A 14,827-nucleotide genomic window follows, 5' to 3' on the forward strand; every position below is an offset into this window, starting at 1 on the left:
CAGCTTTGAAAAATAGTTCTTTATTTTCGAGTGGTGGTATTTACAGGTGGCGTGGCGTGCTGTCTTGGTACATGTGGTAAAGAAAATAGTAAAAAGATATGAACACATCTCAGAGAAAGTATAACCAATAACCAAATTAACTATTGACACCGGGATGTGGACAAGATAAATAATCAAATGTATGCAGTTGCTTTAGAACTACAAAGAATGAGGCTTCAGCATTGCCCTTCAGCATCCAGTGAGTAAATGTACACTCTTTCCCACAAATATGTGCCCTGCTAAGTTATTCAAATGAATGACAAATACAGTTCTAGCATTACTCAAAAAAACTATCAATTACAGAATCACATAATAGCATCAAATCTTGATTTAACTCACAAAGAACAAAATAATACATTACAAAAAGCACTACATGAAAACAAGCAGTCGCAAATGAAATAGTGAAAACACTGATATTGTTTGGTTGACATTAGCTAGAGCAAATGTGGACAGAGCTGGTTTGTCAAATGTAATCCGACTTCTAAAATGGTTCACATAGAAGAAAAAAATAACATTTAGTCAATAAATGTTTGTAGTACACGCCAGACCTAGGAGTCTACTGTTTAGTGGTTTGTATGTCAATACAAAATGTTAATGTACTTGTAATCCATATTTTGCTTTGATTTCTGCATATGTTGTCTATTGAAAGTTTTTGAAAATAGGATACTTTTGGAGGGCAGTACCTCAGGGAACACAACAAAGATAAATAAATGTTCAAGAACTACTTTAAACTCAAAAAAAAAGCAAAGGGAAAAAAAAACTGAAACAAACTGATTTAAACCTATCTGGTTGCCCGCTACATCTTAATAACATTGTTGGCTCTGTTACACAAGCTGCAACTGCAGTCACTGTGGCTTTACTGACGTTTAAGATTATTGATGATACATTTGGTTTCTGATACAGTAAGTTCTCCATAAATAATAAAAAGAACCCTAAATTCAAATAATATTCTCTTTTACATCGATATACAAACAACATAACAAAAGATCATAAATATGGGGCAGACTGCCCCTAACATTCAATAAACATTAATAGTACTGTGTTTTATAAATGCAATATGATTAAAGTACATTGTCAGTTGGTGTTGTGCTGGGAAATATCACATTTCAATAAACTAATAAGCCAAATGGCTTTTTCATGCGAAAGTGGTACTGTAGGTTGTGATAATGTTGACTTACACATTCTTCTGAAACAACAGAAGTGCTAAAAGAGGAATTCATATGGAGGAAAGTTGTGGAAACCTAACGAATGTTAAGTAGGTGAAATGAATACATAAGCCAAGTCTCCATACTCCTCAGACTCATATTCAAGTTAAAAAAAAAAAAAGGGACACTGTAAGCCTTCAAATCCAATAAATCCTATACATACTTGTATTAAATTACTGTATCTCTTTATATGCCACTTTAGGCTAAACTCTAGTAATAAAATTCATACTGACTCAGCAAATATGATTATTACACAAATGCGGTAACTGGTTTGACTCAAGTACTTGTACAAATACTGTTTGTTTTATGTATTAACAGAAATAACATTTCATCTTAATGTGTGGAGGAAAGAGACTTTTCGACAGCAGTTTGAACCTGTCAATCCAACTTTTTTCATAATACATTAATTACTGCTAAGTAGTACAATTTTATAAAATATGCATTAGCAGTTCACTTTTTCCAATTGGCTTTTAAGATACTGATAGTCTTCTGAATCAAAGGGGGGATCAACATAAACTATAAATTCTCGAGGTAAAAACTCACTAAAACATAAGGAGAATGAAAGTCTGCCTCGGCACATTGGGATGCAGAGTCACAAAAACAGCAACGTGAGGGACGGAAGGAACAGGATGCCGAGGTTTATCCCTGATTTCGCAACGTCCCCTGGAGATGAATGACCGCAGGCACTTGAATGTCATGGTTGTGTTGCACGTGTGTTTGTGTGTGAAGAAAGTGGTGGATAGTCATGATGACACTGATAGTCCTTAAAGAGTGTTTCTTGGAAAACAAAAGATGGAAGAAGTGCCTCCTCCGCCTCATGATTCCATCTCGTCTCCATCGAACGACGGCGGCTCAAAGCTGATTACCTCCTCATAGGTTAACCCTGAGAGACAATAAATAGTGTGTGAGGTTATTTACAAATTATTTCTGAATACACAATACACCCCCTCCCCCAGTTTAGGTTATAGCCCAGGAATAAACAATGTCCTAACTTACTCTTCCATTCCTCAATTTCCAGCTCACGGCTTTCAAAACTCTGGTCGTAAGGCTCCGCTTCGGGCTCGTCGTCTGGATCATGGTACTGGGCAAAGTATGGGTGGGCCAGAGCCTCAGATGCCGTGATCCGTTTGTCTGTGTCCAGCACCAGCATTTTCTCCAGCAAGTCCACCGCTTGAACACCGCAACAGTGAGTATGTGAAAAGCAGCAAGAAAGAGAAAAGCAAGACGATAAAACATCCATTTAAACTTGTATCTATGTGTGACATTACTTGGTAGGTGTATAAATGTATTACATAGATGTGGGCGGTCACTTTTCATAGTGGATGATTTAAATTGGACAAACATGCACAGTGATAAAAGATAACCCTGACTTTATAATTCCACTAGAGGGACTCAGTGAGCCAGGAGTAGTGTCAGCCATAGCATGACGCTGAAAAGAGAACTTACCAAGAGGGTTGGCACCAATAAACACATCAGCAAAGTTCCTCTTGGGCATGTGGGGAAGTGAGTTAATGTAGTTCCTCGCCTGTGAGAAAAGATGAACAAAACTGTAAAAAAAAAAAATTATAAAACATCCTACAGAAATGCAGTGGGGAGCTACAGCTTAAAATACAACATTATTTATACTGTACAGGCATGCTGCAAGCACTTGAATTAGACACCAAATCACACGCATTATACCAACACTGTACTATAATTCAGAATCGATGCTTTAACAATGCCACACATAGCTTATCAGAATACAACAGCAATGCACTCTGGGAAGCCTTGCTGAGACGAGCACGGTGAGTCAGAGAGCAAAGTGGGAGTGAGTGGCATGAGAGCAGAGGCTGATACGACACAAACGGTAAGAAATGCTTAAAAAAACAACACATAAGGTCTAAAAGGTATCTGTCTGTAACCAGGACTCTGGGTATCAGGTCCGATTGCTGGGGGAACAGCCGGAGCACATGGGAAGGCGGAGCTCTCACCTCATGGCTGGGCATCCTGCTTATGAGGGAGGCTGGGGGCGTTCCCGTCAGGCGCATTATCTGCTGCAGCTGGTTTATATCTACAGCTTCCAAGTCAAGGGGCATCATAACATGGAGGTCGGCATGTCAAAGAGCCATGGGGTGGTTAGGGTGGTTTGTGTATGGGGAGAGGATGAAGAGGAAGCAAGAGGGAGGAAGACAGTTTCTGAGATTTAATAAACAGCAACACTCCCCTGACTATAACCTATAATTAAATATTCAAGTATTTTCAGAGATTTATGTAACACAGAGTTGCACTAGAGGCCTCTTCATCTGTCATATGCAGAGATTAGAAGACTGAGTGCAAGAAAGAAGTGGGAATCAAAGCCTTGTGTTAAAGTGCAAATAAAGCCATTAGGAAAAAAAACCCCACACAATTTCACTGCAATACAGGTGCAGCTTAGAAAGTAGTAGTAGCAATACAAAGTAGTAAAGTAGACTGTCCAACTCTTGCTCGGGCAACACAGAGGCCACACAAACGCACGTGGGAGGGGCAGTGCAATAGAACCGGGGTGGCATGGTAATTGACACTCACATTCTCCGAAGAGATTTTCATCAAGAGCTCGGGCCCTGGGGTTCCGACGAGCATCATTATAAGCTTCAACTGATCAATGTCTACCACACTCACATAAAGGAAAACAGGATGGATAGAGGGTGTTTGATAAAGAGAAAGCAACAGTCAACACTGTCGTCTCTGTATGAGAATATTCGTTCATTCATTCAAAAGTAAAAACAATAAGAGCCCAGGTAATAAGAACTCAAATGTGTACTGTGTGATGCATAATCATAGTTATTGATGACAACATTGGGTGTTGAATAAAGACTTGAAAGAACAAGAATGCTAAACTCCAAAACACATAACCACTACATCATTAATTACTAAGGGTTAGATTGTGCCGTTAGGCAAAACTAAGCAGAGGGGTTTTCCCTCATAGCATGCCATTGCAATATTAGGCACTTTTGCAAGGTTCAAGCAAGTAGCACTGCAATTAATGGATTCTTTCATAATCAAACTGCTTATTGTTTTCATTTTTAATATTTGGACCCTGTCAACAAAAAGTGAAAACAAAAGCTCATCACCAAACCCAAAAGCCAAACATATGTAATCTACAAGTGATAAAAACAAAAAAATGGTAAAAAGCAGCAGGTCCTTGACCTAAAGCAGTGGTTCTCCAAATAGGGTTGTGGGGCCCCCTGGGATCCTTGAGGGTGTTCTAGGGGATACCCAGCAAAAAAGTGAATCATTCATTTTCACAATAGTATCATTCATGAGTAACACAATGGCAGAATATATTATTCTGGTCATGGGATTCATACAGTGTAATAAAGCTCTGAGACAAAATCGGATCAGATTGGGCTTCCGTGGTCTTATTTGTGTCAGTTTAGGGGCCCTTGATGTGAAATAGTTTGAGAATGTTTTGCATTTTTGCTTGAGAAACACATTTAAACTAAATGCTTGCAGATATATCTTCTGCTGATGGGCTAATCAACTCATAGTTCACAATTACAGAACTGCACCCTGACCGTTTTAAGTGATTTGGTGACAGCTTTGATCTATTATACCAAAACAAAAGCCAGATAAAGTACATGTAGCTGATCAATTATTTAAATGTGAAAATGTCAGCAATCATTAGTAAATTAATCTGTCTGTGTTTTCCCCCCTGTGATTGCACTGTACATTTAGTTAAAAGGTGCAGAAGCTTGCAAGATGCAGGATCTTTTTGCTTTGTTTATCAGATTTCCTCCCACCTCTGGTCTCCACACACATTTGCAAAGATCCAGTTTCATTGAGACGGGTAAAATGAGACAGACCAGAAAGACTAGTGTATATTCAACTATGCTGCGTGGGTGGGTAGCTCCACCACCTCTCTAGGTGATTCAAATTTGGTGAGAGGGCGCGCAGTCAAACACACACACACACACCCACCCACCCACGGGGCATGCAGTGAAGGAGTGAATGGCTCGATTGACCATTTAGAGCAGGAATCACAAATGCATTACACAACAGCAAGCCCGTGCTTTTGATCTTCAACAGGGCCATGACCTCAGTGGTGTGTGCCAACTTCTGTATTTGAAAGGGTGCGTGTGTGTGTGTCCTAATTACACAGGATCTTCTTGTGTGTTTTACTATTAAAATACTGTTGTGTTCTGCTGCTGTGCATAGGAAGCTCTGTGGAAAGCAAACAGGAAGGTGCACTGTATTGTGGAGAAGCAGTGGAGACAACAGTGGGCAGTGCTGAGTCATTGACCACAGGGGACTAACTCCTATCACACACACTTCCTCGACTATTCTGGCAATGCTGACAAAATTCAATACTCAGCAATGCTTTATTTTTTAGATTCAGCTTGAAGTAGTTCACATTGTGTGTGTGTTTGAAACTCTGTGGCACTAGCAACAAAATAACAGCTTGTGCGAGAGCCTTGAATGCAGGGAACAATAAATCTCATGCAACTAATAAGTATACACACACAAGAGAACAGTATGCATCCATCTAGAGACCTTCTGTACAGGTTTATTTTTGCATGGAAGGATACGGTCTGTGCCAGGGAAGAGCGTCTGTCCAGTAAGTAGTTCAGCCATGATGCAGCCCACCGACCAGATATCCACTATTACATGTAATGAAGAAAATACATGCAGCATAATGAGAACACAAGAATATGATACAACGTCTGTTTCATATACAGTATCAGATACAGTCCATTGTGTTATTCAAAAATCTTTGTATTTAAATTTAGTGCACGATAAAAGAAACCAAAAATTGCTGGTGAAAAACAAGATTATAATCTAAATATACTGAAGTGCAAAAACAGGCACTCTGTCAAAAGTGCCTTTTAACGGTTGGCACAGCAAAAGGAAACATAATTACTTTATATGAGCATTTATACAAACGCCAAAAGCCCATGTACAACATCTGCTTTAAGATTAGATATTAAGATAAATCCACCAGAAAATCGAAAAGCCGGCCTAGTTTCTATAATCGACCTCATCATTTCTACACTACAGAAGGAAAAGCTACATGATGAAATTGTGTTTTTTTTGTGAATTACAACAACCCCACAAAGATGACAACAAGCTATTTCAATACAATTTCAACGGTGTGAAACTGCACATGATGAAATGTTACGTTCAGTCGCAACCCAAAACATTATGGTTAAATCTGTGCGCATACCCGTCATGTTGTAGTGCATCCAGTTAAGCATGATCTCTGGGGCTCGGTACCATCGGGTGGCTACGTAGCCCGTCATTTCATCATCTGTGTGCCGTGCCAAACCAAAGTCCAGGATCTGAGGGACGAAGTGGTTTGTTTTATAGGAGAAGGAGAGAGAGAAATATGAGGAAACAGCGTGCACGGTTTAACACCTTCCACTCCACAGGATCATCTAAAATCATATATGGTGAACCTTGTTTCACTATTTCTCACCTTGAGCTCGCAGTCTTCATTCACAGCTAGATTACTGGGCTTTAAGTCCTGAAGAGAAAAGGGGCCAGAGGGAAAAAGTCTAGATACGATACAGAAGCAGAGAGGCATGCTGCTATCCATCTTTCCCTGTTCATGTTAACCAAACATCACGTAGGATAGCTGATATTCATCGTGTTGGCCTGATAATGAGTGATAATGAGTAAGAGAATCTATCAGACCTCAGCGCTCATGTGTATGTAACAACATAAAACAGAGCCGTAACTTACTCTGTGGATGATATCTGCAGAATGGATGTACTGTGGGAGAAAAGAACAAAATAATGACAATTAAACTTATATTACACTCTTTACTACAACACAGCACAACTGAAAGTGTATTTACACAGTGTCCTCTGTTTTACACATATTGTAGAGTACAATAATAAAAAACTGCATATATCAATAAAAATGGTCAATGCAGAAGTCAAGTTAAACAATAACAAAAAGGGTTCCGCAAGTCAAGCAATCATGGTGATGGACATCAAGTATTGACACTTCATGGTCACAGTGTTCAATCAGAAATAACGTTTTACAGTAATGTCTCTCTCAGATACGTTTACCTTTCTCCTCCTTACTTTGGGGTTACTGATATCAAACTTCAGCTGTAAATAGAGAGCTTATTGCCAGGCTGAATTCTTGTGTTACATTGGGAGCTTCACTGACCTTTAATCCTCTGAGAATCTGGTAGATAAGGAACTGAACGTGGTCATCAGTCAGCTTCTGACACTTAACAATGTTGTTGAGATCTGCACCCATTAGGTGGGTCACCAAGTACCTGCAAATTACACAGTACAGCCAGTCAGATGTGGTCTCCAGATGTGTGCATGTCTGCCGTGGTCTTCAGCAGCTTTCTTTAATTCATTTTCATTGGTTTTCTTGTAAATGTGTTTACAAAATGCTATTAAAATCCTTGTATTGCTATCTGCACTAACGACTTTATGACGCGTTGAGGTCATTTACAAGTTGTTTACATTACTAATCAGTGTAATTTTGCTCTTATTAAAGAAAAAGGTAGTGACTCATGCATATTCATACACAGGGGGAAAGGGATAGAAACTGATATGACGAGAGGGTAAAGAAAAATAGCCTGATTGTGTCACTTATCTTTTCGCAATATGGGATACACAGTCAATAGATTAGGTCAGTGGGGACTGGGAGGTGAACATAGAACTACTGCAGGGGGCTGTGTGTGACCAGGTGAACATTATGGAGTTGAATTAAACTGAATGATTTATGTAGGGAAATTAAAAACAACCGTTTGCTGTAATGTTGACCTGAATCTTTGATTTCAATCAATTTCAGCTTTTGAAAGGGGGTCATGAAAGAAAAATTTTGAGAACCACTGGATTAGCTAAAGACGGCCAGTTACAGTAGAAGTGTATATGTGAAGTCTGTGCATGGTGTATCTGCTCCATCTGACCTCAAACCACAGGAGGCCAGTTATTGTCTGGCCTGTGAACACAATGCATGCATCTGCTTCCATTGCATAGTAATCGAAGGTTTGATTTCACAATGTTTCTCCCTGTATTGCTGGTCACATGAAAGAGGAGTGTCACATCTTTATTGTACAATGTCACCAATGGGGGTCCATGTTTTTGTTTGCGTGTGTGTAGCTTCATCTCACATTTCCACAAATGTGCATGCTGATGATGCCACACCATGTGGAGAATCCAAGGACACTGATTTGAGTATTCTGTGCACACACACTGTACACCCAGAGACTGCCAGATGGCTGTTACCATGGACACTAGCTGCGATGTGTATAGCGCACGTGTCCAGCCTACATTCACCTTGGTAAATCCAGTCACATGCTGGACTCGCATGAAGTTATGAGCTGCAGGAGAATGATGCGTTTGTAACTCTAGTTTTTGTGTTAATCTTGCAATCATGTGCCAATATGAAGGGTTTCGTTGTGAGACAGAGGGAAAAACAGGAGTGAAGGGGTGACTTACACATCGTTGAACTCCTCTAAGCTTCTCGCTGGTGTGAAAACGTCTAATAAACCAATGACCTGAAGGCAAAAAGAGAGGACAAATGTCACAAAAAACAGCAAGTATCATCAGCATGCATGCTTCTAATGCAAAAAACTATTTTGTTTCCTTTTAAATCACCAGCAGCATTGTTTGTCATTGATGACAACAAACTGACAATCAAAGACAGCGTGAAATTTATCCCTTTTTGTGAGAACTAACTACTTGACTTGATAATGTAAAAGATATTATCATGTTCTGTTTTCATTTTATTTAGTCAAACAAGCAGGCAAGTCTTGCCTTGTTACTCCAGTTTCAAGGACTCATGCTGACGTACAATATTATCTTAACGCTCTGTTTTGGTTACAGAGGGGTTTAATCACACCATGACAGATACGATTCCAGAGGAAGCACTGAACATTATCTGGCAACGTTTGTCCATCACGCTGACAGGAAAAGAATTAGTGCACTAATGATGTGTTTAAGTTGGAACAAAGGAAAATGTACATTGAAGACATTTATGTCTTATTGGATCAGGTTACATTTAACTGGTTTCACATGCTTGATCCAACAATAGCCAGTTGTTTCCAAAGCTTACATTTTTAGCACATTGTTTTTTGTTCATTAACATTACAATGGCTATAGAGATTAGCTTTCAGTTGGTGAACATTCCATGTGCAAGATCTTTTTGCAGCAATGGATCAGTGAGTTTGTGACTGTATGACAAGAAAACCAGAAATAATGTGTAAAAGCGAGTATGATAGGCTGCATATACAGCATCTAACACTTGGATAATAATTACATGCACTTAAAAGAATTGTTTTATGAGTGTTCAGGTTTGAAAGGAGCAAAAATAATATAAATAAATAAAAGAATGGGAACAAAGACAGAAAACATATTAGAGGATGGTCACGTGTGTGTGTGTGTGTGTGTGTGTGTGTGTGTGTGTGTGTGTGTGTGTGTGTGTGTGTGTGTGTGTGTGTGTGTATCTACAGTACACGTATATGCACACATTCATGCATGTACGCAGGCATGTTAGCACATTGGCAGAGAGCAGCCCTGAGTGCCAAACCCTGCCCCCGCCCCCTAGAGAGACACTGAGGTGGATAAGTATTGTATAAAAAATATATTTAAAAAAAAAAAAAAAAAAAAAAAAAACACAGGAGCAGCCCGCCCACACAGGGCACAAACTCACAGCTGATTGGTGTGCAGGATTCACAACAAACAGCTCGATTGGTCCACTCAGGTTTTCCAAAATCAAAACCCAGGGAGTCTCCTGGCAACAGCGCGAGCAAAACACCAGAATCCCTCTCTATGTAAAGCATAGGTAGCTATTAAAATACTTTGATGATTTGAGAACAAAAAGCAGCTTTATGCAATTTTCCCTGTTCTAATGAAACAGAATCTGGCAACAACAGGCTCAATATCATGAACAGCAATATAAATCTTTTAAATAAGCTGTCTGGACTACCACACGGAAAAACAGATAATATTTAGTTTGTTATGCAAGTCTGGTTTTTTACTGCTATTTTTATACAATATCGACAGAATCAGTGCCAATGTTTACTGTGCATTTAGCACAGTACACATTGGCACTGATTCTGTATAATCCTAAATAATCCAGGTCCCTGGTAAAACCTGCTTTTCCACGTAGAGGCACAGCAGGTAGTCTACCAGTTGTACCAGCTGTTCGAGTAGTGAAATAAGAGGCAGTTTATAAAACAGGATCCAGGAAAAGCAATGTTGTGGGAAAGCGATGTAACATAATGTGTCATATGAAATTAAATTAACTTTCTAAAAATGGGCTTTCATTTCACCATGAGATCTGCTCTACTCTTGGTCTTTAACTGCTGCTCCCCCTATGAGACTTTCCATAGTACCTAGTAAGTACCTATTTCTACCTATTACAATGGCCAACAGCAAACTACTGAGTGAACTCTTTACAATGCAAACTCACACACACACACACACACACACACACACACACACACCCCATTCACAGCACACAGGATCCCATCACCTGCACTTCAGCTTAAGATACCATAACCACAGCTATTATATCTACACTATTAGGTCAAAGTGTTAGCAGGTACTGTGTTTGTGTTTTGTATGTGGGCCAAGTCTGAATGCGCTGCACCTACACATACACACAGCACTAGGGATGGGGATCGCGACCCGGTTTCAAAATTCTCAAAATCCGAAAATCAATAAGGTTCGAGCTTATCAATACTGCTATCGAGACGTGCGGGTCCTATGTAACGTATATGTCTCGAGCGTCAATTCGGTTTTATTTTGCAACGCAAAATGTCTGTCGGCTCCTACACACACACACACACACAGGCCGCAGAGCGAGAGGCTGCGCCGTCGCGGTGGAACACGGTGCGGTAAGTTAGCTCCAAACTACTGTAACGTTAGTTGATGACAGCTACGCTCGTTACTGTAAGAATACACTCAATACACCTGTCTGTAAGGTATCGTTAAATATGTAGAAAGGGTTAATTTAATCATCTCTGTCCTCAATATCTCATCCTGTATGTTTTATACAAGCACAGCTAACGCTAGCTTGGCATTAGCCAAATGTTAAAAACAAGCTAAATAGAAAGCTGTCTGTCTGGAGAACAGACTGGTCTGTAGTCTTAAAAACTCAGCTGCTGGCTGAGACACACCAGACGCTCCTCCTCCTACCTGGTAACGTTACCTGCAGCCAGCCAGAGTAGGGACTGATACAGACTGGTGTTATTCTTTCTAAACGTCACTCACTACTGGTGATGTCAGATAAAGTTATTGAGTTACTTTGCTGTTGTAAACATTAATGTTGTTGTTAAAAACAACCAGGCAGTTAATATGTAGCCTACACTTCAATATATGTTTATTTATCGCAAGTGATATGTCATGTCAATATATAACGTTATCGCACATTGAATATTTTCCTCATACCGTACAGTCCTACCTCATGCCCCTTGGGTCTGGTCTTACCAAATAACCATCACTAAATAATAGTGTAGCTTTAGAAGTATTAGTAGTAGTGGTATCGATAAAGAATTGGATCGTTAAGCAGTCTCAATAAGGGTATCAATGTCAATAAAAATTAAGGATCCCCATCCCTACACAGCACCAAAGCAGAGGCTGCAGGAAGGGACTTAAATCCGCAGCAGATATTTAAGTAAAATGGCACAAATTAAAGTTGCTGCAGCAACAAAATGGGATGAAAGTGAAAAAAAAAAAAAGACACCCCAGTAGGTGATGGGGTTACACTTGTAAACCTGTTTGGTGACTCACTGCCCACCGAGTGATGAAACACAACACGCTTTGACCACTCTCGGGAAAAACCTCTTCTAACAGGACACCACACTGAACACAGCTCCGGACGTTGTATGAGGCCAGTGTGTTTATGCAGTCACGCGAAAAATACTTCTAAACATGTCTTTGCAATTTCATAAATCCACCTATACCGTTCAACTCCTGTTGCAGCGTGGGCAAAGTGAGGGAGAGCATTAGGTTGCACACCTGTCTCTGCTCTATAGTTCATCCATCTGTTCCAGCCCTCAGACGTTTACAGAGTCTGTTTATTTATGTATGCATGCACATATGGGCAATTAAATAGTGACCAGAGTGACTGCAGGTTGTTGTGACTGTGTCAAATGCACGCCCTCTGTGAATGCCATGCATACATTATATTACAGTGCCAGCAAACAGGGTTGTGTTTACCTTCTTCACAAAAGAAACAGAAACTGGAACTTTTCTCTTATCTCTTAACAGTTTCGGTTTCTAGTTTTACATAAACTTCTATATCATGTGCGTCTCCACACACTCAGCTACATTCCTGCGGGCAGATCGAAATAAGCTCAAGCAAGGACACACACAGTGTACCATATGAGCAGTGGTGTCTTCTCCTGCAAGTTCATGCTCACTGTGCAAACCTTGTGTGCAACTTCATGTGCACACATATGCAATCCTCGCTTAAGAGCTGAACTACACAACAATGCGAACACATACACACGAGTCTGGCCCCAGGTGTCAGGCTTAAGGTCGGGGGGTGAGGGTGAGGGGTTAGGTTGCAGGGGACTTACATTCTCGTGCTTCATGTGTTTGAGCAGCCGCAGCTCTCTGTAGGTTCTCTTTGCGTGGATGATGGACTGGAAAGGTCTGGACAACTTCTTCACTGCTATCTTCAGACCTGTCTTCACATCATAGGATGAACTGAAAGACACACAAAAAGGGGTTGAAAGAGGTAAGAGCTTAATTGTATAAAGTAAATTGCAACAACGGTCTTCATAAAACACAAATCATAAAACACTTCCCTTGATGTAACGGAGAATGAGATTGTTCACTAGACTGCGTAGGTGGATTTAAACCAGTAAACAAAGCAAATAATTGCATAACACAGCATTCTCGGTTTTGCTACTTATTATACTCTGCAGCCTAGGCTGTATGGGTGAACATGAATGAACATGTTGGCAAATATCAGCTGCATTGTGTACATCAACACAAGAGGGGGAAAATCCACCACAATCACAAAGAAGGACAACATCATGGTCAGAGAACATTTGCAGTGTTCAGACAGAGTTAGACACTTTTTTAATAATAATGTTGTTTACATGTTCTATAAATGAACGTCAACTGCAGGCTGTCTGTTTTTGTAGAACCAATTTGCCAAAATATTAATGCAAGACTTTTTACAGTATTACAAAAACGTAACAACTGAGATATTCCAAACTATCTAATGAAACAGGAACAAACACAAACATTACACGCACGCACACACACACACACACACACCTATCTGGTAATTAACTATGTGACCCAATTTGCACCTGCTGTCTACATACTTGTTAACATTACATTTCAGCATATCTAAAGTTAACTTAAATTAACCCAAAATCAGCACCTGACATGTGATTCTGACGAAGCTGTCCACGTGAGTGAGCAGGGCCGTGTTGCTTGAGCCATCACTCATCCTTTCATTCATTTTACTCATTTCATTGTGTATAATTGTGTAACTGAATATACCGTTGTCACTGTGGAGCCAATACAAAAGACAAAAAGAAGAAGAAAAAACAAAAAAAACAGGCGTGGCAAAGAAGTACGACAAAAAAAATGCTACATAAAAGCTGAGAGTGAATGTGCTTTTGTACCATTGCTGTAAAGAAACTGCATAATAAAGACAGATAGATAGCAACCATACTTTTTTGAGGACATATGATAGATCAGACCTACACACTCTTTAAAAACCAAGACACTTGATCACAGACAGACAGACAGACAGTGTGAGGGTGGTAGAAAGAAAGGCAGATGGACCTCGCTTCCCCAAGAAGCGGGACACTGCTGCATTTCCTGCCTCTGTGAGGGAACACAACCCACTTACAATAAACCACATTCCTTCTAGGCCAATCACTTAAGCTGCATCACAAATGGAGGGTTGCAAAATCAGGTTAGAAATAAGGTCTGTACAGTTTGTACCGACCAACAAGCATTGTTTCCTCTTTGGTCGAAGCATTTGTCATTCATCAAACTGCTTTTTCAAACTACCTCATACAAAAATGAGATCCAAATTAATAAATTAGCAATACTAATACTTCTCAACACTACTTGTTATGGGAGGAGAAGAGTCATTTCCTCTGGACAGATTTCACAAACTGAGAGATTTCAACTACTGACCTTTTAACCACACAAGACTAGGAATTCAGCAGACCTGTGTTTTAGTGTATGAAGTGACCAATCGCAGCATTAGAAATGCATCTACGCAAGTTATGGTTATTACGGAGTGCCACACATCTATAATAAAAACATTAAGATAAGCGGTGTGTTTTTTTCCAGTAAGTCAGAGATATCTCCCACACCCAATGGACTCTATGTTCCAGACTTGCAGAACAACTTGTATATTTGTCACTTGTGAGGGAAAACCAAAACTCGGTAAACACTAAACAGACACTGAACTAGAGTACACTGAAGCTAAATGACAAAACAAAGCCACATGCACACTGTCTTTAAAACTGCTGCTAATCTGTAGGACAAACAAGACAGGTCTAAGCATACACCATCCAATTAGTCTGTAATAAATGGCAATAACAAATGGCCATAAAAATGTGGGCTGTAAAAAAGGAGCAGCATCATGAGGCCGAAGCAGACTGACAGAGTGAGCAT

The 14,827-nt window shown here is 39.9% G+C and overlaps 2 protein-coding genes across 3 annotated transcripts in view; one reads left to right on the forward strand and one right to left on the reverse strand.

Annotated features, from left to right (window-relative positions):
- mapk14b (mitogen-activated protein kinase 14b) overlaps positions 1-14,827 on the reverse strand; it is a 20,714-nt gene continuing 5,887 nt past the window's right edge. The window contains exons 2-12 of one of the 2 annotated variants that reach the window (XM_046029591.1): positions 12,754-12,883; positions 8,666-8,724; positions 7,377-7,488; positions 6,942-6,971; positions 6,676-6,723; positions 6,424-6,538; positions 5,789-5,860; positions 3,789-3,868; positions 2,691-2,769; positions 2,241-2,414; positions 1-2,127 (exon numbers count right to left, since the gene is read on the reverse strand). In XM_046029591.1, coding sequence (XP_045885547.1) covers positions 2,060-2,127; positions 2,241-2,414; positions 2,691-2,769; positions 3,789-3,868; positions 5,789-5,860; positions 6,424-6,538; positions 6,676-6,723; positions 6,942-6,971; positions 7,377-7,488; positions 8,666-8,724; positions 12,754-12,883 — 967 coding nt within the window. In that variant the 3' untranslated portion in view covers positions 1-2,059. Of the gene's footprint in view, positions 2,128-2,240; positions 2,415-2,690; positions 2,770-3,214; positions 3,295-3,788; positions 3,869-5,788; positions 5,861-6,423; positions 6,539-6,675; positions 6,724-6,941; positions 6,972-7,376; positions 7,489-8,665; positions 8,725-12,753; positions 12,884-14,827 lie in introns of both variants that reach the window. The other variant, XM_046029590.1, reaches the window with a different exon arrangement.
- Positions 12,786-14,827, forward strand: part of si:ch211-160o17.6 (protein FAM107B) — an 18,459-nt gene continuing 16,417 nt past the window's right edge. Inside the window, exon 1 of the mRNA XM_046029595.1 lies at positions 12,786-12,914. The gene's annotated coding sequence lies outside the window, so the exon portion shown is untranslated. The remainder of the gene's footprint in view (positions 12,915-14,827) is intronic.

Source organism: Micropterus dolomieu, linkage group LG18, assembly GCF_021292245.1.
Source record: "Micropterus dolomieu isolate WLL.071019.BEF.003 ecotype Adirondacks linkage group LG18, ASM2129224v1, whole genome shotgun sequence".
NCBI classification, from domain to species: Eukaryota; Metazoa; Chordata; class Actinopteri; order Centrarchiformes; family Centrarchidae; genus Micropterus; species Micropterus dolomieu.